This window comes from Clarias gariepinus, chromosome 11 (assembly GCF_024256425.1).
Source record: "Clarias gariepinus isolate MV-2021 ecotype Netherlands chromosome 11, CGAR_prim_01v2, whole genome shotgun sequence".
Taxonomy (NCBI): domain Eukaryota; kingdom Metazoa; phylum Chordata; class Actinopteri; order Siluriformes; family Clariidae; genus Clarias; species Clarias gariepinus.
Window position 1 is genome coordinate 28608886 of NC_071110.1, and position 26705 is coordinate 28635590.

Here is a 26705-nt window from a genome sequence, read left to right on the forward strand (position 1 = left end):
CCTTGTTTTGAGCCATCAATCACTCTTAAGTTAAAGGAACTGGAACTTGAATTGAAGCTGGAGGAATGTGAGGCTCAGCAAAGTAAACTGCGCATGGTAGAGGCGGAAAAAGCAAGGGATATTGAAGTACGCAGGCTTGAGCTGGAAGCTTTGAAGCTGCGCAGACCCACTTCATTGCCTTATACTGGGTAAGTTTCTGCTTCACCTGTAGAATGCCAGACGCTGGTTGTGCTTCCAAATTAAGGCGTAACTTTGATTCTTCGTTTGATTGTTCTCCCGACTTTGATGTGAGTAAATTTATCTGTTTAGTACCGCCGTTTCGTGAAACTGAAGTTGATTCATATTTTACAGCATTTGAGTGTGTTTCCTCTAAATTAAAGTGGCCTAAAGATATCGAACAAGCTCTTGACTATAATGTAACTAAACCTGCTGTGTTACGAGCATATGAATTAGTGCCCTAAGCCTATCGCCAGAAGTTCCGGTCTCATGTAAAAGCAGCCAGTCAAACACATGTTGAATTTGCTAGAGAGAAGAAAGCACTGTTTAATAAGTGGTGTCTTTCCAGTGGAATCTCTACTCTTACACAGCTTCAGGAGTTGATTCTGCTGGAAGATTTTAAAGCTTGTCTTCCCGAAAATGTTGTTGTTTATCTTAATGAACAAAAAGTCCAAGCATTAACTGATGCTGCTATTGCAGCCGATGAATTTGTGTTGACGCACAGAAGCGTTTTCCCTGCCCCTCGTTTGCTCAGGAAACAGAATTTTACGGGAAATTCAGAAATTTTTTCGATCATCTACTTACTCTGCTAAACTAGGGCCAAAACATAGTTCCCAACGCAGACCTAGTCCTAAGCGTTCAAGGGGTGATCGAGCATGTTTTTTCTGTCTTGACCCCAATCACTTGATTTCGGAATGTATCAGCCATTTATTTTTTCCGGCACTGTCTCTCTGAGTCAGAAGAAAGACTGTTAAGAATTCTTTGCGATACTGGTGCTAAGCATTCGTTCGTTTTAAGAGAAATGCTTCCTTTTTCTGCCGAGTCCTATACAGATACTGATGTAGTTCATGGGTTTGGGATGGGCTGCATTAATGTTCCCCTGCCTCGCCTATATTGGAAGTCAGACCTTGTAACTGAGCTAGTTACTTTGGGGGTATGTTCTCAGTTACCAGTAGATGGGGTTGATCTCATCCTAGGGAACGATCTAGCTGATGGTCACATTTTTCCTTGTCCTATTGTTATACGTGAACCGACTACAGCCAAGAACTCTGAGCCTGACACACTGCACTTACTTCTGTGTTCCCCGTTTGTGCTGTAACTCGTGCCCAATTACAGAAATTTGAAGATGTTACTAATCTCTCTCATACTGTGTTCTCTCAGCCTGAGAAGGTGATTAACATTAAACCTAAGGTTGTATTAGAGGAGACAGAATCACCTGCACTAATGAATCTCTCTTCTAAACTAGGTAGGGGCGAGTTAAGATAAGATAAGATAAGATAAGATAAGATAAGATAAGATAAGAGAAACTTTATTTATCCCGAGGGAAATTCTTTTGTGACAAGCATGCTCAATGCAGCCAAGGAACAAGAAAAATAAAAATACACAGTAAGTAATAATAATAATAAAATAAACAGTATACATAAGTACAGTAAATAGTAATAACAGTGGAACAGTGCAGATAAATAAAAATAAAATACAATAAAATACAGTAATATAACTATTGGTGCAAGTGGTTCTAAAAAGTGACTAAAGTGAAATGAATGAATAAAGACAGTAGAAGTATGTAATAGTGGGATGAAACAAACATTCAATGACATACATATGTGTAATATTGCACTGTTTGACTGAGGACAAAGTAACCTTAGTATTATTAATCCTGAGAAATCACCTACAGAGCAGTGAAGAGTTGTACAGTCTTATTGCCACAAGTAGGAAGGATTTCCTGTGACGGTCAGTTCTGCATTTAGAGGTGATGAGTCTATTGCTGCGTGTGCTCCGATGGCCCATCAGGGAGGCATGCATAGGGTAAGAGGGGTTGTTCATGATACAGAGAAGCTTTTTTAGCTTTTTTTTTTTTCTTCTCAAAGTTATGTCTGCCAGGGTCTCCAGACTGACACCCAGGACAGCACCAGCCTGTCAGCTTGTTCAGCCTGTTTGCATCATGTCACGATTCGAGTGTAGTACTGGCTGTTGTTATCGCCGTGGGTTACGAAGGGCAGGCATAGGCGCAGAGGATATGACAGCTAACAGATAACCAGTCTTTTATTGAAAACCAAACAAACAATACTTTTTCCAAAACTAAATAAACAAAACACCGGCTACTGAGGCTTAACAAACACATAGGCTCTCTAAACTTAACACACACTCCCCCTGGTTCTTCACATATAACACACTCAGGTTCTTTAGACATAACACCCACTCACAGAATCTTCAAACATAACACCCACTCACAGAATCTTCAAACATAACACACACTCACGGTCCTTGTACCTATAGTAACACACAGTCAGGATCCTTATACCTAACACAGTCAGGAATCTAACATAACAACACAGGTTCTCTACCCATACAGTAACACACATACGGGTTCTCTACCCAACACACACAGGACCTTTACCCTGACCATCCTCTTCTAAGACTTAAGTACACACTCTCGCGCTCCTAAGAGCGAAAACACACACCTGCGCTCCTACGAGCGGCGTACCACACATTCACGCTCCTACGAGCGACACACGCACACCTGCGCTCCTACGAGCGGCGTACCACACATTCACGCTCCTACGAGCGACACACACAGACCCAGGCTTAGAACAAAACATAACTAAAAACCTAAACTAAAGACAGAGACAATGGGAAAAACCTAGAAACAAAAGGACAGAAGACACAAACAGTACTCGCGTCATACACAAGTTAAAGTAAACGCACATATCTGCATATAACAGAGCCCAAGCCTTCAGAGCCAGTTTAAACATAAATCCCTTAATAAACAAAACACAAAACAAATGCCCACTAGACAGTCTTAATGCTCGACCCAGTTTCCCAGAACCAACAGCTTTTTTTATAATGTCTCTAATTGGCTGCCTTGGCGCAGGTGAACTCCTTCCTCCTTCTGGGAAACTGGGTCTTCCAACAGAACTATAAACAAAAAATAAATGACAACCACAGTGCCCTCTAGGGGCAGTCCCTTACACATCAGCTCTCTTCACCCCACTGCCCCAGCACACCGCAGCAAAGAACACGACACTCTCTACCACGGAGTGATAGAACATGGTCAGCATTTTCCTACATTTGTTGAAAGACCTGAGCTGTCTCAGTAGGAAAAGCCGACTCTGCACTTTCTTGAAAAGAGCGTTGGTGTTGTTAGACCAGTCCAGTTTACAGTCAATGTGTACCCCCAGGTACCTGTAGTCTTCAACTACCTCCACATCAGTCCCTCTAATGATGACAGGGTTGGGAGGAGCCTGCCTCCTAAAGTCCACAACCAATTCCTTTGTCTTTGTGATGTTAAGCTGAAAATGGTTTAGCTCACACCACTCAACAAAGCTGTCCACCACACTCCTGTATTCCTCCTCCTGTCCATCCTTGATACAGCCAACAATGGCAGAATCATCAGAAAATTTCTGCAGATGACATGACTGAGACTTGTACCTGAAATCAGACGTGTAGAGGGTGATAGGACGGTCACCTGTGGCACACCCGTACTGCTTAGGATGTTACCAGAGCACCAGCTCTTCAGCCAGACATGCTGTGGTCGATTTGTTAAATAGTTCATAATCCAGTGATAGTGAGTCATCCACCTGCATTTCCGTGAGCTTATTCTTTAGCAGTGATGGTCTGATCGTGTTAAAAGCACTAGAGAAGTCGAAAAACATGACCCTCACCGTGTTCCCAACAATGTCTCAATGAGAATAAGCCTGGTCCAGCAGGTAGATGATAGCGTCCTCCACACGATACGGGGTTGATATGCAAACTGTAGGGGATCCAGCCAAGGCTCAACCAACAGACGCAGGTGTTTCAGGATGAGTCTCTCCAGCGTCTTCATGATGTGTGAAGTCAGAGCCACTGGCCTGTAGTCACTGGGGGTCGACGGGTTGATTTTTTTTTTTTTGGGACAGGAACCAGGCAAGATGTCTTCCATTGTGACGGGACATCTTAACTATTATGTGTACTGCAACTTGATACCCTGAAGCAATTCCTCTTTGCACAATAAAGGCTAAAAGCATGGTGCAAGAGATCATTCGGTTCTGTTCTGTTTTTGGCCTTCCTAAGATAATTCAATCAGATCAAGGTTCTAACTTGACTTCTAAAGTGTTTACACAAATGTTGCAGGAATTAGGAGTTCAACATCAGTTAGCCAGTGCGTACCATCCAGAGTCGCAAGGTGCTTTGGAAAGGTTTCACCAGACACTCAAGTCTATGTTGTGAAAATTCTGCAATGGGACCGGGAGAGAGTGGGTGAAAGGTTTACCATTAATGATGTTTGCAATCTGAGAAAGTGTTCAGGGTCAATCGGATTCAGTCCCGCAGAGTTAGTTTTTGGCCACACTGTGAGAGGTCCGCTTCGGTTACTAAGTGAACAGACGCTCTCACAGAGTTCTAAGTCTATCCCTGTCCTTGAGTATGTGATTTCTGTTAAAGAACATCTTTAGCAAGCTTGTCAGTTAGCTCGTACTCATCTAGCGAAGTCTCAAGCTAAGATAAAGACTCGTTTTGACCACAAGAGTGTAACTCGTGAGTTTCAGCCTGGTGAACTTGTGTTAGTCCTCCTTCCTGTGCCTGGAACAACCTTGCAAGCTAAGTTTTCTGGTCCTTATACCATTGAGAAAAAACTTAGTGACACTAATTATGTTGTTAATACTCCAGACCGTCGGCGTAAAAGTAGAGTGTGTCATGTAAACATGCTTACGTCATATGTCACACGAACTGCACATGCTGTTTCTTCTGTTAAACCTGTGTCTACAGCAGTTGCCCTGTTTACTGAATGTCTTGAGGAGGATGGACTTTTAAAAAAAATATCCCCCAGTTTTGAGTGCTCGGCTGCAGAATTCAGTTGTTTTGAGGGATCTGCATTTACATCTGTCCCACTTAACAAAAGAACAGTGAAGCTGTTATTGATCTAATTTCTAAGTTTCCTAATCTGTTCTCTGATGTTCCTTCCCAGACTACCGTTTTGAGTAATGACATTGATGCTGGAGATAGCAAGCCAATTAAACAGCATCCATACAGAGTAAACCCGAATAAACGAGAAGCCATGAAATCTGAGGTAACTTATTTATTGGAACATGGTTTAGCAGTCCCAAGTCAAAGTCCATGAAGTTCTCCATGTATTCTAGTGCCCAAGTCTGATTCTACATTCAGATTTTGTACTGACTATCGAAAGTCAATTTTGTAACCAAACCAGACTTTTTTCCTCTTCCAAGGATGGAGGACTGTGTAGATAAGGTTGGTGCCGCTAAATACGTTACCAAATTATATCTCCTCAAAGGTTATTGGCAAGTCCCTTTAACTGCCCGTGCCTCTGAAATATCCGCTTTTGTCACTCCAGATTCTTTGCTACAATACTGTTATGGCTTTTGGCATGCGAAAAGCCTCCGCTACTTTCCAGCGATTAATAAATCAAGTATTGTCAGGGGTGTTTAATGCAGAGGTATATTTGGATGATGTTGTAGTCTTTTCTAATACTTGGGAGAAACATCTTGATCAATTGTATGTGGTTTTTGACCGGTTGAATAAGGCTTCTTTGACTCTTAATTTGGCTAAGTGTGAATTTGCCAAAGCTACGGTCACTTATCTTGGTAAATGTGTCGGTCAAGGGCAAGTGAAACCTGTTGAGGCCAAGATAACTCCTGTCGTTGATTTTCTCATGCCTACTAACAAATGTGAATTGCGTCGTTTCTTAGGGATGAGTGGCTACTACAGAAGTTTTTGTAGTAATTTTGCTGCTGTTGTTTCTCCTCTTACTGATCTTTTAAGCACTTTCTAAAAATTTGTGTGGACCCCAGAGTGCATGGAAGCATTCTCCGCTGCAAAAGATCTTCTCTGTACAGCACCTGTTGTTACTGCTCCAAATTTCTCTCAGCAATTTAAACTGCAGGTTGGTGCCAGTGCTGTGGAAGCCGGGGCGGTCCTGATGCAGGAGGATGAAGCAGGAATTGACCATCCTGTATCTTTCTTCTCAAAGAAATTTAACAAGTGTCAGCGAAATTATAGTGTAATTGAGAAGGAGGCTCTAGCTCTGTTACTAGCCCTCCAACATTTTGAAGTGTATTTGGGTGGAAGTGATAGCCCAATCCTGGTGTATACAGATCACAATCCGCTAGTGCTTTTAAACCGCATGTCTAACACTAATCAATGTTTAATGCTTTTGGCAGACGCTCTTATCCAGAGCAACTTACATTTTTATCTGAGCAGGTGAGGGTTAGGGGCCTTGCTCAAGGGCCCAACAGTGGCAACTTGGGATTTTCCGAACCATAGTCCAATGCCTTAACCACTGAGCTACCTCTGGCCCTAAGAATCAGAATGTCAGAGAGAATTTACATTTAGGCATTTTGGCAGACACTCTTATCCAGAGCGATTTACATTTTTATTTCATTATACATCTAAGCAGTTGAGGGTTAAGGGCCTTGTTAAGGGCTAGACGGGGTGTGACGGCTGAGAACTCATTCTTATTAACCCAATTTAGTGATTTTGGTGTATCTTTCTCTCAAATGTGTTGAGATTAGTCAAGTAGTGCTTGTGCCCTCTTTTATTGTCTCCTTGGCTTCCTCCAACCTGGAGACTCTACTAAAGGAGAAGTGAGTGTTAATTTCAGTTGTCCATCATAAGTTTTAATTTCTAATATTTTGCTTTTGGGTTAAGTAGGGAGGTGGGTGCCATTTCTGGTTTCAAAATACTTTTATCTTGGTTGTTAGTTTAGGGAGTTAGTTTAATCTTTTGTATTTTTGTTTTCTTTTTCTTTGTAAGTTTAGGCAGCTGGGCTAACAGTTAGTTGCCTTATGTTTGTTAATTTGGCATTGCCCCCACCTGAAGTTATTACCCCTTTTTCTTTTGTTTTGTTAATTGTTTAATACTTATGTAAATAAACTTCTCTTTTTGTTGCAATTGGTTGTTTGGTCATGTTACCCCATCTTGGGGTCGAACTCTGGAGTTAATTTTTTTGCCACCATACACTGTCTCACCACCAAACATTTATTTCTGTTGCTGTCTACCCTAGACGTACAATAAGGCCGTAACAATTGTTTCCAGGAAGCTGTTCAAAGTGGTGCAATCATTCACACTATAGCATTTTGCCCAAGTGCAGACCAGGTACTGAAAACCATGGCAGATCAAACAGGTAAGATTTAAAGTTTAAAGCTCAGCAATAATTCCAGTGTTCAGTAAAAACAATTTACATTGATTACCATATGGAAGTATAATAGTGCCAAAATTCCTCAAAGCAAAATAGCAGGTTGAATTACATGAACTGAAAAAAATGTGTTGCAATAAAAATGTTTCAAATTTTCTGCATTGCAATTTGATCTGAATTGAAAAAAATCCTTAGAGCATTTACAATGTTTAAAATGTTTGCCACTGCAATTTATTGTGGTTGTATATTTCAAGTGAAAATGTAATCCAAGCATTTAAAATTCAATGCAAAAAAAAGTTACTAAATTGCAGTTCAAAAATATTTCCAAGTGTTAAAAATACTATATTCATTATTTTTCAGTCTTACAAATTCAGGTCGACAAAATTTAGGTTGCGAAAATTCAGGTAATAAAATTCAGGTAACAAAAATTCAGGTCTTCACATCCGGGATATCACAGGAAGAGCAGTGGAGAGCCGATTGCTGCTGTCCGTGCTGCAGTGTACTTTAAAGTGTGCTTCCTGCTCCCTGTGCAGTCTACTTCTCAGAAACTACTTACCGATCGGAACGCAGCCCTCTTAACTAACAGGCTGGGTTGCCAGTTGCACAATAAAGGGTGTAATATGTTAAAATTACCCCTCCGCCGTAAATGCTATATTTAAAGCAAAGCCATCGATTTTTCATACGCGAGAGCGATGGGTTTCTGCCCCTGAGCTCGGTAATTTACAGTCACATTCAGTAATCAGATGGGATTAATTTCCTCAGCAGCAGCAACAACATGCATGCTGTTTACACATTAAATTTATACTGCTTATAAATAAAAGTAAACATAAAACTTTGTAATTAAGAAAAACTTAGTGTGAATAGTTCACATGTCAGTCTGATTAAAATATAATATAAATAAATTATATAAATTATTTTATGCAATGCAATTACAACATTTCAGTTTAAGTTTAATATTTAGTATGAAGTCATAAGTCTTCATGTAGTTATTTGAACAGTTAGCAGTATATACTGTATGTATGTGTGACTGTTTCATATGTGTGTGCATGAGTGAAGTTTGATTTAAGCCCTATACGGCGCCTCATAAATACCTGTCGCACTGTGACTTTGTCACATATAACATTGTGCATCAATGGCTGCACTGCAATTAACCCCATTTCTCTTTTTATTGTAATTTATATTTATTATATTTATATCCTTTTTATATATCTAGTTTTTGTCCATCATTGCACAAGTCACTCAGTTTCACATTACCCTGTGTATATTGACTGTATACTGTATACTGACTGTAAGATATACAGTGTGCAATCTATAACCTGCCTTACTGTTACTGTCTCTATTGCTGATGGATATCTGGAATTTCCTTCGGGATCAATAAAGTATCTATCTATCTATCTATCGTATATATCTGTCTTTATTCTTTGTCTTGAATTGCCCCTATCAGTTTATTTATTTGCACAGAGTCAAACTTCTGCAGTTACTCTGGTGTCACTCGCTGAACCCATGCTGTTTGACTGCTTCCTAAATTCCTAAGTAGTTTCTGAAAGGTAGACTGCACAGGGAGCAAGAAGCACACTTTAAAGTACACTGTGGCACGGACAGCAGCAATCGGTTCTCCACTGCTCTTTCTGTGATATCCCGGATGTGAAGACCTGAATTTTAGCGACTAGAATTTTATTACCTAAATTTTTGCAACCTGAATTTTATTACCTGAATTTTGTCGACCTGAATTTGTAAGATTGAAAAATAATGAATATTTATATGTATTTTTACTACTTGAAAATATTTTTTTAACTACAATTTAGTAACTTGAATATTTTTGCATTGAATTTTAAATGCTTGGATTACATTTTCACTTGAAATAGACAACCACAATAAATTGCAGCAGCAAAAATTTCAAACGTTGTAAATGCTCTAAGGATTTTTTTTTTTCAATTCAGATCAAATTGCATTGCAGAAAAATTCAAACATTTTTATTGCATCACGTTTTTTCAGTTCATGTAATTCAACCTGCTATTTTGCTTTGAGGAATTTTGGCACTATTATACTTACATATTAACACTGTACAGTACAACTTTTGCATTACTGCATTCTATAACACTGAATTTTGATTATTGTTTAAACAGGTGGAATCTTTAAAATAGCCAAAGACACTCTACTTTCCAACCAGCTTGTGGATGTCTTTTTCTCAATTACAGTGTTTGATGGAAATCCCAACACACCTAACCCTTACAGGTTAGTGATACACATCCAATGTATGAAATATCAATATCAGAGTCTTTACATAAAATGTTTGATTATTTTCCAAGCAGCTTGAAAGCACTGGAAAGATTGTACTGATTGGTTAAATGGAACAGTTCCCATTGATCGGACTGCAGGAAAACACACCACTTTTACATTATTTTATGAAAGAAGTGCACCTACTGAATACATACAGTCACCAAGTGGTTTGGCTTATGACCAGAGAAACACCACTGACACTGCTAACACAATTACCTTAACTGTTCCAGGAACTGCAGTGGTTAACCTTTTTTCTTGGACCTATAATTCTAACATGGGGGGGGGGGAAAGTGTAACCTTGGATTATGAGCTTCCAGAAGCGTGTTCGTATATCAAAACACTCATAAATCAAAGCAAATTTTCACATAAGAAATAATGAAAACTCAGATTATTAATTTCACAACCCCCTAATAATTAATATATAAAAATAGTTAATACAAAATGATAAAGTAAAAATTAAACAAATTAACCTGCACTTTACCATTGAAAATGTAAAAATAAATCCTGACAGGTAGGTTTTTCCATTTGTGCACGCATGCGCTGTGTATGTGTTAGAGAGCATGGCAAGCCCTTTGAGCATATATTGGAAATCAAGTATGGCAAGCCGTTTGAGCATATATTGGATATCAAGGATATCAAGCACATTTGCACCAAGAAATTAACTAGTGAAGCCCAAAATTGCACTAGTACTACTAGTGAGACATTTTTTGACTAGTTAACTAGTACGTCTTAAAGTTTTCACTTGTTAACTAGTACAATTTTAAACCTCACTCGTTAACTAATGAATTTCCCTAGTCAACGAGTGAGGCATAAAATGCTTATTACTTGACTGCTTGAACAATATGTTAATTAGGAGGTGGGACTAGGGGCGTTCAAGGAAGCTGCATACTTAAAAGTAATTGGTTGAAGTTTTTTCATTGCTCATTGGTGAAGGACGTATTTGAAAAGCAAAGATGGCGGATGCCGTCCTGAGACGTATTAGAAGATGATGTATTGCAATTGAACAAACATATCATCAAGGTTTTGCAGGTCAAAGAGAAGTGCACACAATTGACATCTCTATTGCTAACTTGAGAAGAGTTGAAGACTTTCTTAGTGCCCAGGATATGCAGGATATAGTTTAGAGTCTTACAGATCTCAGATCTGTCATCACTGCAGGCCCCAATGCATCATGTCCTACCCAGCGGGCACAACACATGTAATCCACGTGGATTTCTGGTGGATATTTGGTGAAGTGGTGGATCCACCAATTTTCACCTGATATCCACGTTGATTCCACGTGGTTTTAGGCACGTGGAAAACCTGTTCTAAATTAATGTGGAATCCACATGGAGTTTTAGTTCTACATTATTCTTCGTGCATTTCCACGTGGATATCACGTGGAAAATAATTTCGTACCACCTATTGATGGTTGCTTGATCTAATTTTGAATGCATATTTTGTATGTTTTTACATAAATGTGACAATCATTAATTAACATTAAACACACTCTAAAATAAAATGACGCATATGACGCGTCCAATGTGTTCTAAAGTTGAACACATGAGCCAAAATGTGTTCTAAAATGGCATTTTTAAAATGTGTTACTGATCACCTAAATGCCACATCTGACTACAACGTACACTGGATTTGCAAACTAAAAAGAAATTTAGAACACGATGTGCTATCAGAGGCGACACATAGGCGTCGCTGCGCAGAGTGACTTTGCAGTCCAGCGAGTGGTACTGAGCATGCGCAGTGAACAGCCTTTCCTGGATCCCGTTTTTTTTAAGTGGAAGCGCGAAACATTTATAGCTAATAAAAAGAAATTAGAAACTTCGAAATTTGTTTACATTTGCGGTCTACTTAAGTTACAAAGTACCCGTGGCAATTGTGTCACATACAGAGAACATTTGTGTGTGATGTTACAGGGTGAGCACTGAGGTAAGCAGTAATATTCTAGTATGTTCTGTGGCAGTTAGTGTAGGTTCTAACCGACGCGGTTAGCTTGATTGTGAATCTATGTATGTAGCTAACGTAGGATTCGAAGCATAACAGGCAATTGCAAACGTTAATTTGTCAAAAATCATAAAAACAGGCTAGTATTTAATGAACAGGTATAATTTGTCATAAATGCAGCACCATCACCATGTATAATATATTATATGCACTGAGGAGTTCTGACAGTGAACACTAACATTTACTTGCAGAATATATGTTCCATTGAATTTCTAAGAATAGAAGTAGGAACTTTTCCGTGTAACTTATGTGGTTACTTTACCCATTTATTTCTTTGAAGATAAATAGATAAGTTTGTTTACTTCTAGATTCCTTACCAATTCACTTATGTTTCAACTAAACATGAAGGGATCACGAGGGGATAAAACATCATTTGATAGCGCTGTGCAAATTAATAACTGGTAAGTAATTAAAGAGTGCCTTGTGGCCGTGTCTTTTTTTATATTAAAACAATGATTGTATTGATAAATTGCAGTCCATGCATCTAAATTATACTAAACATTTACAGACAGACAGTGTAGTAAAGGCGCATGATATTACAGAAGCCATTGCCAATCAGTTACGAACTGCACCTAAGAGGAAAGAAAGGCTGGATGCAGTGTCATTTATTAAGTGTTAAGTAAATGTTTTTGTAATTTTGTTTCTTTTGCTGTTTGAGACAGTTTTCTATCTTCTCTTAGATGTTTTGTTGGTTTAATTAGTCTTTTAGTATTCACATTTTTATGGTATTTTAGTATTATGCACTACACCCAGTTTTTATGTGCATTTTGTATTGTTTGTTTTGAAATATGAATAAATTATTGGTTATTACAACTTTTATGTAATTTGTGTCTGCTTTACACTTGATGTTGTAGACATTTTAAACTTTGCAGAATTTACGTTAAACACAACACGTATTTTCCATGGGCTTATATCCATGTCTTTTCCAAGTGGTAAAAAACACGTGGATTCCATGTGTCAAATCCACGTGGAATTGGACTTGCCTTTTACGCCTAAATTACCCGTCTTTTCCACGTGGTGAAAACACGTCTTCTTTACGTGGTTTCCACGAGTTTGTGCCCACTGGGTAGCTTCCATCCAGCACATCTCTTGCATTCAGGTAAGTCAGCCAATAATATTGTTTCAGTTTGTCACATATAGGATTTTATAGTGTTAAGGATGCCAAAAGGAACACTGTGCTTTTCCCCCTGACAGTTGCATTGTATTTATATATTTTTTTACATTATATTGATTAAGCATAATTTACATCAATCATTACACAGCGACTTTAATATTGTGGCTGTTAGGAAAGACCTAACAGTTTAACACAGACAAGTTTTTAAATATTTTAATATTTGCGATGATATGCCGTTGCACATAGCCAGCCTTAATTTTTACCCGATTATTGTTATTCATTTAAGAATACTCCTCAAATTTTATTTACATATTTTAGGAAGGCGAGGGAGCCCTGCCCTTGACATTACAAGACAGCAAATTAAGCTGCTCTTCACTCAAGGCTTTCACAGTGAGAGCCATGGCAAGGATGTTGGGTTGTTGTTCTTTATAAGTGCATAAAAAAATGAAGTCTCTTTAAATTTCAGTAAGAAACAGATTTACCACCATCAGTGATGCTAACCTAGAGGAGCACATTAGGAGACTCCACGACCAGTTCCCTAGATCAGGTTTACTAACCATTTCCAGATGATGAGGGCATATCTACATGCTGAAGGGGTTGTAGTGCCAAGAAGGAGAGTGAGAGAAACCCTTAACTGCATCGATCCAGCTGCCGCAGCCCTGAGACGGAGCCGGGCCGTAGCTAGGAGAACATATTACGTGCCATTTCCGAACAGTTTGTGGCACATCGATGGTCATATGCGTCTCATTCGGTAATCAGGGGCCAATTGTTGTATTTCTGTATAGTGGTGGGAGTAATTTGTGCATATAATGTGCATCAGCAGTACAGTAGAATGATCTATAATGGTTTTCGTGTAATCAAGTTACTCTTTTTTCTATTTGATGTGAAATGGTGTGCGGATGGGGGTTTGTGACGCATGCCGGTATCGACGGGAACTCCTGGCTCATCACTTACATGAACTGTAGCACAGACAACAGAGCTCTGACGGTGTTGACTTATTTTGTTCGAGCTACCTGTCTGTATGGGCTACCCTCCAGAGTCAGATCAGACCACGGAGGGGAAAACACACTGGTTGCTCTCTTGATGAACCTTTTGCAGGGACAAGAACATACAAGGCACATCACAGGCCCGTCTGTACACAACCAACGTATCGAACGTCTGTGGAGAGATGTTTTCCAACAAGTCGTACACGACTTCTACATGCTTTTTTATTCGTTCAAAGACGAGGAATATTGAACCCTAAAGATCACACTCAAAAAATGGCACTGCAAATGGTTTATAAGCCAGAAATCCAAAAACAACTGAATTTATTCTTCACAAATGCTTGGAACAATCATAAAATACAATTAGAACACAACCGTACACCAACACAAATTTGGATGGAGGGCATGCTTGAAAACAGGGAGCAGGAGTCAACAGCTGTCAGCAACGTCTTTGGAAATGACCCTTACAGCCAAGAAAATCTGGAAGCTGGCTTGGCAAGACATGGCATACAGCTCGCCCAGTTACGAGCTAACAGTGAAGACCTTGAACGAGCAGTGATCGTGACACAGCCTCTCAATAACATAAGCTCTGAAGAACAGGAGCATCTTCAACGTGCAATGGTTGGAATAACAGATCTAAAGGACAGGTACCTGGTATGTGTTAGAGAACTTCAAAACATTTTTCAAGAACATAATACACAAATCTTTTCATTATAATCACACAAATTCAGGCCCTGTACCCAAACAGAAAAGAACCTTAATTCAAGTTATTAGTAACAGTTACTGGGCCAACTATTACAAATGACTTTTAAGTCAGATAGTCACATCTAATGGTCATGTTGCTATAAACCTTCCCGTCATGGACTAGACCTTTCCAAATCCCAAAGCCTCTCTTGTGGCCTGGAAAAGCATCCAATGCAGTTCGTCTTTCTGTGTGACGCCTCTTGGCAGGTACAAGCACATCATGCAGGTCGATGCGTAGGGCAAACGACGCTGGCCTGCCTCCTGTTGGTAAAAGTCGATGCAGGGCTTCCTGGGAAAACCCAGAGCAGGAACTTTATCTGCTCCAGTGACGAAAATCAGAATGTCTTCAAATCTTAGTTCAGTCTCTTTATCTGTGTTTAATGGGGGGAATAAATACAAGTAAGATTTGCAGTAATTTCTAAAATCAAATGCCTAACATCCTGAATACATCTATTTACTGCCAACCATTTAAAAATATACTGCTTTTAGAGTACACCTCTGACATGAAAGGTATATTTGATGACCTAAATATGTACAGTATGTACGTGTCCTATGTTCTAAGGCCTTTGTTTACATTGGTGTCATTTCACTAAACTGCTCAAAATCATGAATAATGAAAAGGAAAAAAAAAGAATTCGCCTTTCATCACACTACAATTTTAAGCGGACCTTTGCATAAAGCAATACAACGTACCTTCAATCATATTAAGAACCATCTCCCAGCTGTAGATGGTGTCCTCCTCTGCCTCACGATGGTTGGTCCCTCTTCTACTGTAACTGTAGCTGAAGATGGCCTTGAAGGCTGCCTTCGATAGAGGTTCATGCATGTTGGTGAACAAAGGAAGGAAGGCAATCCAGTTCTCTTTGACCAGGTCCCACAGCTTCCCAAACGTGTTCATTCCATCCGTGAACTGGTTCATCATCTTGGCCGTTCTATGAATCAGGAGCGATAAAACCAGTTATTTTTCTGGGAAAAATAAATACCAATGTTTGTTCTAAATGAACAAATAAATTCATACACATTTATCCATGATCCCAACCTTTTAAATGTTAGCATGTGGACAAATATTTCTACATTTGTAAAGATACAATTACTTAAAAGACATGCAATTTAAAATATTATAATTTCCAACCTCACAGCTGTAAAGCTTGTTCATTTGTGTGTGTGTGTGCGTGCGTGCGCGGGTGTGTGTTCACCTGAGAAAAATGTAGCTCTTCACCACATAAGCGTAGATCTTTGGCATGTCCTCAACCGTGGCACTAAATATGCCAGGGACGCCACATTCAGCAATCCAGTCCCCCCAAGTCCTGCTGGAGTGCCGTCAAATCTCCGACACTCTTGCACTGTAGGATCTTTGTCAGGAAAAACAGAGCGGACACAAGTGCAGGTCTCTTTCAAAGTTTTTTATTTGTTGGCGGGATGCCTGGACTCAGACAAAGAGTAAATAAAAAATTAATAAATAAAAAACTAAACAAAAGGAAACAGACTGAACTGTTTTCCTCTGAGCAAAAGGCGGGAGCGCCAACGTCAAAAACAAACGAAACAAAAACCACTCCGTAGAGGGAAAAAGGGCCTAGACTGATGTGGCTGTAGTTCCTTCGGCAGACGGCAGAGGGCGACAGGGGCGAAGTCCGCTGGACTGCACGGCCGCGAAGAAGAGCGAGAGCAGGCCGGCCTCAGGACAGGAAACTGCGGAACAGCGCAAACAAAGGGAAAAAACAGGACCCGACCTGGATACGAGAGACAAAAACAAACACCGAGACAGAGGGAAAAATAGGGTGAAAAAAATACCGGAGGATACTGACTCGGAGCCGAAAATGGGGAACATATACCGGGCTGGATAGTACGCGAAACGGGCAGACAGCTGGCAAACATGGAACAACGATCTGACACGGGACAACAGACCGGAGGGATTAAATAGGGTGAATGATTACAATGAAAACAAGAGGAAACAGGTGAGTGAGATTAACTTGATTGAATAGTAAAGAGAAAGTGGGAGGAATGGTGGTGATGTCACAGAGACGCAGGCACATGGCGAGGGATCAAAACAAACGGCATGTGCTTCAATAGATATGTAAACACGGAATACAAAGGGGGGGGGGGAAACCAAAAAGCAGAATAATTTTAGAGATCAGACTAGGGTTTGACAGTACCCCCCCCCCCCCCATGGGCGCCACTAGGCGCCCCCAGGGAGGGGCTCACCTCGTCGTCGACGGAGGTCCTCGATCAGCGCCCGATCCAGAACATCCCGGGCCGGAATCCAACTCCTCTCCTCTGGGCCATAGCCCTCCCAGTCCACTAAGTACTGAAAACCCCGACCTCTGCGACGGACGTCCAGCAACCTCCTAACAGTGTATACTGGGGAGCCATCCACTAGACGAGGGGGAGGGGGGGTCGGGGCAGAAGGAACAAGAGGGGAGGAATACACAGGTTTTACCTTAGAGACATGAAATACTGGGTTTACCCGACCAAGCGTGGAGGGAAGCTTGAGCCGAATCGCCACTGGGTTCAAGACCTTTGTGATCCGGTACGGGCCAATGAACTTGGGAGCCAACTTGCGGGAGGCTACCCTGAGAGGCAAGTCCTTGGTAGAAAGCCATACTCTTTGACCACAAACATAGTTAGGGGCAGGAGTCCGGTGGCGATCGGCCGCGGCTTTGGTCCGTCTACTAGCCCGGGCCAAGGCCTCCTTAGCTTTTCTCCAAGTGCGCCGGCAACGTTGAACGAAAGCCAAGGCAGACGGGACCGCCGCTTCGGGTTCCTGTGAAGGGAACAAAGGAGGTTGGTAGCCAACAGAGCACTGAAATGGCGACATACCTGTGGCAGAAACTGGTAGAGTATTATGGGCATACTCTACCCAGGACAGCTGTTGACACCAGGAAGTCGGATTATGGGATGCCAGGCAGCGGAGAGCACGTTTCAAATCCTGGTTAGCCCGCTCAGACTGCCCATTGGTCTGGGGATGGAATCCGGATGACAGACTCGTTGAGGCCCCGATCTGTCTGCAAAATTCCTGCCAAAATCTAGAGACAAACTGTGGGCCCCTATCGGAGACCACGTCAACCGGAAGACCATGAATCCGGAATACTTGGTCAACCACCACCTGAGCAGTCTCTTTGGCAGAGGGGAGCTTGGGGAGAGGGATGAAGTGGGCCGCTTTGGAGAATCGGTCCACCACCGTGAGAATGACGGTGTTGCCCCTCGACTCGGGAAGGCCAGTGACAAAATCAAGCGCTAGATGTGACCACGGGCGGGCGGGGATGGGTAAAGGCCGAAGCAGACCAACGGGAGGCGAAGATGAACTCTTGTTCTGGGCGCAAACTGAGCAAGCTGCCACGAACTGCCTGACATCCCTGGTCATGGAGGGCCACCAGAATCGCTGACGGATGGAGGCCAGCGATCTCCGAACTCCTGGGTGACAGACTAGTCTGGATGAGTGACCCCACTGGATGACCTTAGAGCGCAATGTCAAGGGTACATACAGTTTGCCCGCTGGAACCCCTCTGGGTATGCGGCACTTACGCAGGGCCTCCTGAACCTCCCTCTCGACATCCCATAAGAGTGTGGCCACCACCATGCCTTTGGGCAGGATGGTGGCAGTAGAGGCCTCCCACTCGGGGGCCTCAAACAGGCGAGAAAGGGAGTCCGGCTTTGTGTTTTTAGACCCAGGCCTGTAGGAGAGGGTAAAGTTAAACCGGCTAAAGAAAAGGGACCAGCGGGCCTGTCTGGAATTTAGTCTCCTAGCCGAATTGATGTACTCGAGATTTTTGTGGTCGGTCCAGACCACGAATGGTTGAACTGCGCCCTCCAGCCAGTGACGCCACTCACCCAAAGCCAGTCTGACTGCCAACAGCTCCCGATTACCTATGTCATAGTTCCGCTCAGTGGGCTCAGGCGGTGGGAGAAGAAGGCACACGGATGCACCTTCCCATCCTGAAGAGAGCGTTGTGACAGGACCGCACCTACACCAACATCGGAAGCGTCCACCTCAACAATAAACTGTCGTTCAGGATCTGGAGTAGACAAGACAGGAGCAGAGACGAACCGGGACTTTAAGTTGTCAAAGGCCTCCTGGGCCCCATTACCCCATTTGAACGGTACCTTAGGAGAGGTGAGCGCTGTTAAGGGTGCAGCCATCTGACTGAAGTTCCGGATGAAGCGCCGATAAAAGTTGGCGAACCCCAAGAACCGCTGCAGAGCCTTCCGAGAGTCAGGAGTGGGCCATTCCGCTACCGCCCTTATTTTAGCAGGGTCGGCTCTGATCTCACCCGCCGAAATCACGAACCCCAAGAACGAAACCGACCTAGCGTGGAAGACGCACTTCTCCGCTTTCACGAATAGTTGGTTCTCCAAAAGCCGTTGCAACACCTGGCGGACATGCTGAGTGTGTGCCTGCGAAGAGGGAGAAAATATTAGGATATCATCGAGGTACACAAAGACAAATCGGTTTACCATGTCTCTCAGCACATCATTGACCAGGGCCTGGAAGACAGCAGGGGCGTTGGTCAGACCAAACGGAAGGACTCGGTATTCAAAGTGTCCCGTGGGTGTGTTGAATGCTGTCTTCCACTCATCTCCCTCCCGAATACGGATAAGGTGGTAAGCGTTGCGCAGGTCAAGCTTGGTGAAGACCTTGGCTCCCTGCAAAAGTTCGAAAGCTGAAGACATGAGAGGGAGGGGGTACCTATTCTTAACAGTGATGTCATTCAACCCACGATAATCAATACAAGGACGTAGGGAGCCATCTTTCTTCTTGACGAAGAAGAATCCTGCACCCGCAGGAGAGGAGGAGGGACGGATGAGGCCGGCTTTGAGGGACTCGTTAATATAGGTGTCCATGGCCTCTCTTTCCGGACCTGAAAGGGAATATAAGTGACCCTTGGGCGGAGAAGTGCCTGGAAGGAGCTCAATGGCACAGTCGTAAGGGCGGTGAGGAGGCAAGGACATGGCCCGGGACTTGCTGAACACCAGACGCAGGTCGTGGTACTCCGCCGGAACCCCAGACAGATCCGCAACCTCCACCTGAAACACAGGACAAACAGAACCAGAAAAAGGGGCAGGACCAAGACAAGAGGCAAGACATTTTTGGCTCCAAGACACGACAGAATTTCTAGACCAATCAACGTGAGGGCCATGTTGTACCAACCAGGGGTGTCCCAACACTACAGGCGCACTGGGAGACTCCAGGAGGTACAACGTGGTCTCCTCTCGGTGATTGCCTGAGACCACTAGGCTAACTTCGGGAGTCTGATGAGAGACATTAGTAATTAAAGTCCCGTTTAGGGATCGGGCAGGAATAGGTTCAGGCAGGGGAATGGCTGGAATGCCCAATCGTGCAGCTACTGAGCTGTCCATAAAATTACCCTCAGCCCCTGAATCGACCAAGGCCAAGCATGACTCTGAGGCCCCCCTGTACTGGCCCAAAACAGATAGAAGGGTACGAGAGGAGGGGGATTGTGAAAAAGGAATAGCGCTCACCAGGATCCCCCGCTTCACTGGTGAGCCTTGGCTTTTGCTGGGCAGGCTGCGGCAAAGTGGTCGGTTTTCCACAGTAGAGGCACAGGCCCCTGGTCAGACGCAATTGTTTCTCCTGAGGCGTTAGACGGAGGCGTCCCACCTGCATGGGTTCAGGTTCTGGCAGGACAACAGTTGGCAAGGGAGAGTGGGAACCCTCTACCCTGCTAGTGGATCGGACCATCTGGCGCTAGTGCCGGCGACAGAGACGAGCTTCGATGCGGAGTGCCAGGTCGATGAGGTCCTCCAGGTCGCGTGGCAAGTCATGGGTGGCCAGTTCATCTTGTATGTCCTCCTCAAGCCCGGCCCGGAACATTGCCCGACAGGCCGCCTCGTTCCAGTCACAGGAGGCGGCTAAGGTCTTGAACTGGATGGCAAACTCCGTGACTGACCGACCTGCCTGACGAAGCCGCGCGAGCTTGTCCGCTGCCTCCTGTCCTCTGACAGACCGGTCAAAGAGCCTCATCATCTCCTGCCGAAGCTCGTCAAATGAGTCACAGCATGGGGCTCTGGACTCCCAGACAGATGTTCCCCATTCACGAGCTTTGCCCGTGAGGAGAGTCAGGACGAATGCCACCCTTGTCTCTTCTGCCGCGAACATGCGTGGCTGGAGGGCAAACACTACCGAGCATTGTGTCAGGAAAGCTCGACAGGAGTTGGGGTCCCCATCATAGGGGGGTGGGTTGTTGCAGCGGGGTTCCGGCTCATGACGTGAGGAAAGGTGGGCTGAACCTGCCTGGGGGCTCTCTCTCTGGAGTTCCTGGAGGCGAGCAGTAAGGTCTGCCACTTGGTTAGCGAGGAACTCGACCTCTCTCGTGGTGCTGGTCAACCGGGTCTCATGCTGGCCTAGAAGCACTCCCTGTTGAGCCACCGCTGATCTGATGGGGTCTGGGCCTGCTGCGTCCATGCTGGTCAGATCGTTCTGTCAGGAAAAACAGAGCGGACACAAGTGCAGGTCTCTTTCAAAGTTTTTTATTTGTTGGCGGGATGCCTGGACTCAGACAAAGAGTAAATAAAAAACTAAACAAAAGGAAACAGACTGAACTGTTTTCCTCTGAGCAAAAGGCGGGAGCGCCAACGTCAAAAACAAACGAAACAAAAACCACTCCGTAGAGGGAAAAAGGGCCTAGACTGATGTGGCTGTAGTTCCTTCGGCAGACGGCAGAGGGCGACAGGGGCGAAGTCCGCTGGACTGCACGGCCGCGAAGAAGAGCGAGAGCAGGCCGGCCTCAGGACAGGAAACTGCGGAACAGCGCAAACAAAGGGAAAAAACAGGACCCGACCTGGATACGAGAGACAAAAACAAACACCGAGACAGAGGGAAAAATAGGGTGAAAAAAATACCGGGGGGTACTGACTCGGAGCCGAAAATGGGGAACAACATATACCGGGCTGGATAGTACGCGAAACGGGCAGACAGCTGGCAAACATGGAACAACGATCTGACACGGGACAACAGACCGGAGGGATTAAATAGGGTGAATGATTACAATGAAAACAAGAGGAAACAGGTGAGTGAGATTAACTTGATTGAATAGTAAAGAGGAAGTGGGAGGAATGGTGGTGATGTCACAGAGACACAGGCACATGGCGAGGGATCAAAACAAACGCCATGTGCTTCAATAGATATGTAAACACGGAATACAAAGAGGGGGGGGAAACCAAAAAGCAGAATAATTTTAGAGATCAGACTAGGGTTTGACAATCTTAGATAAAAACCATAGTGTGGACAAAGTCCCAGAGTGAGCCATTGTTTGTCCTGCGCAGATTTCGTAGCAATGTAATTCTATTCAATGCTATGCTTTTTTTTTTTTTGTTTGTTATAAAAAAATCTTAACATGATAATTATTATGCACCCTTTTGACTTTGCTCTGCACATCTGGGTCAGGCAGCACACGATAGTCAAAATGCTCCATCGGTGGCTCCTGGCCACACATCAGCTGGAAGAGGGTGGGGTCCAGGCCTTTGATACACGGACCTCCGTGTGCAACCGTCCAAGCGATAAGATTGCCACCTCTTAAATATTTTCACTGGTCTAATGCTGCCTGGTCATAACTAAGAAAGACCTGGCCGTGCTTTTCCTTGAAAATGCCAAGAGTGGTCTGTACCTCCATCATCAAGAGTCTAGAATAAGAGAAATAGATCAAGTTGTACTACTATGCAGGTTACCTGAAAACATGCATACACTTGTAGTAACACCTGTAAATAGTAATATTAATTAAAAGCAATCTTAAAAGTAATTAGTTTCTTGTGTTATTCTAACCTGAAAAACTCTCGCTGTGGGCCCCCCAAATCATGTGCATCACCTCCCACAAACTCAATTTGTGGTGAATAGGTCCAACAGAAACTGGCTCTTGAGATTGCTTTAATGGCACTCTCCAGGAGCTTTTTCCTCCTGACACAAATGGTGGACACCTGGTCATCAGAAAGGTAATCTTGGAAATTCGTCAAAATGGTGGCAAGATCCTCTTCTTCCTAAAGTATATAAAATGATGGATATCAGAAATGACAAAGAGCTGGGCACTTTGTGGGACTGATTACATAAATATCTTTTGGCAAAATCCTTTATTTTATTTTTTTTGGGGTATGTAAATAGTCATTAAAAGTTCTTGAAATAAATATTCTTTCAGTACCCTTGAGTGGAACAAATCAAACCTACCAATGGAAAACTGTCACTCTGAAAAGGAGCCGCAATAATGTCACTCTTCCCCATCATCAGAATCATCAATGTAAAAGTCTTCAACAGAAGTCCTACAAAATAAGGTTTCTTTTTCTAAGTATATATGGATATTACAAAGCCTATGTAACTGATAAATAATTAGTAAATTAATAGAACAAAACGTGCATTAGGGTAAAATGCTTCGTCACGCGATTCCTTCCTACAGACCTATAAATTACCTGTTTCTTTGTTCCATACGTGACCTTCTGTAAAAAACTTAGAAAGAATGAATGTTGCATGATGTGCTTGATGTGATGATGTATTTAATAATGATGTCAAAATATATCTATCATTTCAAAATATATTTCATACTACATTAAAACTAAGGCCAAACATTTTGAGAATGAAATATATTCATTTTCACAAAGTCTGCTACTTCAGTGTTTTTAGATCTTTTTGTGAGATGTTACGATATACTACAAGTATAATTTCAAGCCGTTCATGAGTACCAAAGGCTATTATTGACAGTTACATATAGTTTGTACAAAGAGTCCATATTTGCAGTGTTGACCCTTCTTTTTTAAGATCTCTGCATTTCACCCTATGCTGTCAATCAACTTCTGGGGCACACCCTGACATATTTACGTTTCATACATTGGAGGATCAGAAACCAGAAGACATGTACGTGGGCTTCAACCTGAAATAATAATATCATTGATTGCATTAAAGATCAGCAGATTATTTTTAGCTTAAACCTATTAACTATTTCTAAAAACTCTGTAACCGTGAATGATGTGTACTAATGCTAGTTGTTAATGGAAGCCTTTGGCACTTATGAATTGCTTGTAATTATACTTCAGTATACCATAGTAACATCTGACCAAAAGATCCAAAAACACGGAAGAAGCTAACTTTGTGAAAATTAATATTCTCAAAAATGTTTGGCCAAGGCTACACAGAAATACTGAACTATCGTCATGTAAAGATTTACCTCTGGGGTCCCAGCGTTTAGCCATTGCGCAGAGTCCAGACCTGCCTCCTGTTATTGAAAAGAGTTACTTTTAAAACTTTGAAAAAAGGGACATGATGACTTTAACCTAGGTTTATTTGACATAAGGATCATTCTTAATATTAGTCTGAATTATCAAATCTGTATATAAAATAAATTATTCTTTTATAATAACTTACAGGGGATGGGTTTAAATCTGTCCTTGGTGAGCTTCCATCAATGTTCACCACTGAAAATATTGACATAGAAGAGGACTGGGAGTTTAAAGGAGAATTATTGTTAGATGTGACCGATAGCATGGTCATAGGTACTGTAGTAGTCGGGGGTGTAGACTGGAGGACAGTGGATGAGGCTAGAGGTGTGAAATCTATTGGTGTATGTGTGATGGCTGATGGTGGGGATTGGGATGTACCTGCATAGATGGATGGCAGGACTGTGGGTGAGGCTGTAGGTATGTTCGCTGTTGATGGAGGTATGATTGCTTGTGGTGCAGGCGATTGGGATAGATGTGCATAAACAGGTGGTGGGTCTGTGCCTAAGACTGCAGATCTGATGGCTGGTGGTGCAGGGGATTGGGATGGACGTGCATAGATGGATGGTGGGGCTGTGGGTAAGGCTGTAAGTCTGTTAGCTCTTGATAGAGGTATGATTGCTGGTGGTGCAGAGGTTTGGGATGGATCTGCATAAACAGGTGGTGGGTCTGTGGGGGAGACGGCAGGTCTGTTGGCTGGTGATGGAGGTCTGATTGCTGGAGGTGCAGCTGATTGGGATGAATCTGCATAAACAGATGGTGGGTCTGTGGGCGAGACTGCAGGTCTGTTGGCTGGTGGTGCAGGGAATTGGGAGGGATCTGCATAAATGGCTGGGGGAGCTGTAGGCAACACTGCAGGTCTCACAGCTGTCTGCGAAGCAATGGGTGTGACCATCGGTTGTGTGGATGGTGAAGAAGCAGGTAGAGCGTGTGAAACTGTCTCGGGACCAGCTGGTGGAAGTCTTTCAGGTGGGGGTTGAGTCCTTTCAGTTTGTGAGATCTTGATGGAAAAAAGAAAACAGCCAAAATTGGTAAGTGCAATCACTGTGATAATATTCAAACTGGTTTGGCCAAAATAACAACAAAGACTCACCTCTAAAGGCAGTGTAATGTTGGTCTGGGGAATAATATAAACCCTGCTTCTCCCAACTGCGGCCTTCAGCTCAAGGAGAGTATTTACCTAAATTTTTTTCAGGACCTTGGACTTATCAGCTCTTGCCAAATGAAATCCAATGAGATTCAGACTAACTATAGGAAAGCTTTGACATACATAATTATTAAACTCTTGGAGGGACCAAGAAAGTTGTACGTAGTTTCTCAGTGAGAATCTCTCTGGCAAATCATGACTTGGGATTCCTGGAAAATGATAAAGCAAAGGTTGTCAATACGATATCAATATGACTACTGACTCAATTTCTCTTAATAGTTAACGACTTAGATTCAAGACTTTATTGTGTGTCTTTATAGGCCGTGATACATAAATTATATTTATTAAATTCGGAGCACACTATGACAATATGTACAGTACCAGGGCTACCTTATGAGAAAAACTGTTTTGCCAGGAAACATCCTTATCACTATGCATGTAGATGAATAGGATTACAATGAAACCATGACACTTTGCAGTATTTGTCGTATTTGCATTATCCTGCCCTGTTATTAAGGTGACAAAAATAATAACTATTTGAAGACGGCAGAGTGCAGTTAATTAGTTTATGTGGATCGATGTTAAACGTAGCCAAACGTAGACTACGGCATGCATTTTGATGCAGTTAATTGGTGATTATATTTAACTGTTTTACACATTGCACTCTGGCCATATAGATTTAAATCCACTTCATAGCCAACACTAGCAAATCAACAGTAATGTTGTTTTTTTGTGGAAGTAAAGGAATAACACTCAAGTGCATGCTTACATTCCAAACCAATACAGTGTGTTAATTACCTAAGCCCTTTTTGGAGAGTTCACAACGTTCCTTATGAGGTGGAAGGACAACTTCTTGAGCGTTTGATAACAGGAACAGCTTTACTCTCAAAAGTCCAGTTGTCCTGTCTGCAAGAGTTTGTGTTTCTGTACAAAAACAGAGTGTAACCTGTTATGTACTGATATAGATCTGTGTCACCAGCAAATCATGTTTAGGTAAGAAAAGCACTTTGTATAAGGTTAGAGGACAATTGTGAGATAAAAGTCTAACTAAAATATCGACGTGGTCAGAGAACTTTCCCTAAGCTTAACCAGGATCCATACAAAAGAACATATCTGTGTTTGTAGTTTAGTTGTAAAGGAAGGCATGTTTTAGGTGACAGGGATGTATACGATGATATGCATGTGGGGAGCTTCTCCAACTTAGTAATTTCACACTGCATACAGAACGAAGCTCATTATAAGAAAACATTCGTGTTTCATGAAAACATCTAACTAACAGTCTTCCAGTAATTAGGTCAATTTATTTATCCTGACACACACATGCTGTTCTTATTGCTTTGTATAGACTAGTTATAGCTTGCTAACTGCTCCGGTTCGAACAAAAAGTGAAAATAAATAAATAAATAAATGAATAAATCCACAAAGATGAATTTGGAAGCCGCTTGTAAAATTAGCAGTGATAAGGAAACCCCGCCAGTAACTCTGCAAACTTAGCTTTCGCCATTAATGCTAATGTTACCTAGCATTCGACGTGTTCTTCTTCGTCTTCGAAAAGTGCTCCTTGTGGCACTCTTTTTTTTTTTTTTTTTTTTATTCAACAATTGCACAATTTACAAAAATATTAATCTCCATTATGAAATTAATAAATTTTACATTTTTCAACATTTCAATTTTTTTTTTTACATAAACACAACAAACATAAATAAGACTCACATCACATTTTGCCAGGGGAAGTACTACTTTACAAAAATATATCAAAGTGTTTACAAACATTCACAGTTTTTTTTGCCTTTTGATTAAGAGAATGCTTAATTGAGTTGACATATTGCTTGACCTCATTGTTAAACGCAATAAAAGATGTTTTTGAATGCGTAAACTTACATT

General features: G+C 42.3%; 2 protein-coding genes and 2 long non-coding RNA genes across 4 annotated transcripts; all 4 read right to left on the minus strand.

The window, feature by feature from the left end:
• Nucleotides 1-14050: 14050 nt before the first annotated feature.
• On the minus strand, nucleotides 14051-15388 carry LOC128533613 (G2/M phase-specific E3 ubiquitin-protein ligase-like). The gene is made up of 2 exons (XM_053507898.1): nucleotides 15155-15388; nucleotides 14051-14832 (listed from the first exon to the last, which is right to left on the minus strand). Exons 1-2 carry the CDS (start codon nucleotides 15381-15383, stop codon nucleotides 14582-14584), a joined length of 480 nt encoding a protein of 159 aa, XP_053363873.1. The 5' UTR covers nucleotides 15384-15388; the 3' UTR covers nucleotides 14051-14581.
• Nucleotides 15389-22244: 6856 nt separating this feature from the next.
• On the minus strand, nucleotides 22245-22911 carry LOC128532831 (uncharacterized). The gene is made up of 3 exons (XR_008361322.1): nucleotides 22874-22911; nucleotides 22635-22726; nucleotides 22245-22450 (listed from the first exon to the last, which is right to left on the minus strand). It is a non-coding gene; the product is annotated as an uncharacterized LOC128532831 (long non-coding RNA).
• Nucleotides 22912-23565: 654 nt separating this feature from the next.
• Nucleotides 23566-24586, minus strand: LOC128532821 (uncharacterized). The gene is made up of 3 exons (XM_053506922.1): nucleotides 24056-24586; nucleotides 23823-23872; nucleotides 23566-23673 (listed from the first exon to the last, which is right to left on the minus strand). The coding sequence occupies exons 1-3, from the start codon at nucleotides 24567-24569 to the stop codon at nucleotides 23566-23568; spliced, it is 672 nt and encodes a 223-aa protein (XP_053362897.1). The 5' UTR covers nucleotides 24570-24586.
• Nucleotides 24587-24612: 26 nt separating this feature from the next.
• Nucleotides 24613-25742, minus strand: LOC128533614 (uncharacterized). The gene is made up of 3 exons (XR_008361366.1): nucleotides 25620-25742; nucleotides 24768-25030; nucleotides 24613-24674 (listed from the first exon to the last, which is right to left on the minus strand). It is a non-coding gene; the product is annotated as an uncharacterized LOC128533614 (long non-coding RNA).
• Nucleotides 25743-26705: the final 963 nt, after the last annotated feature.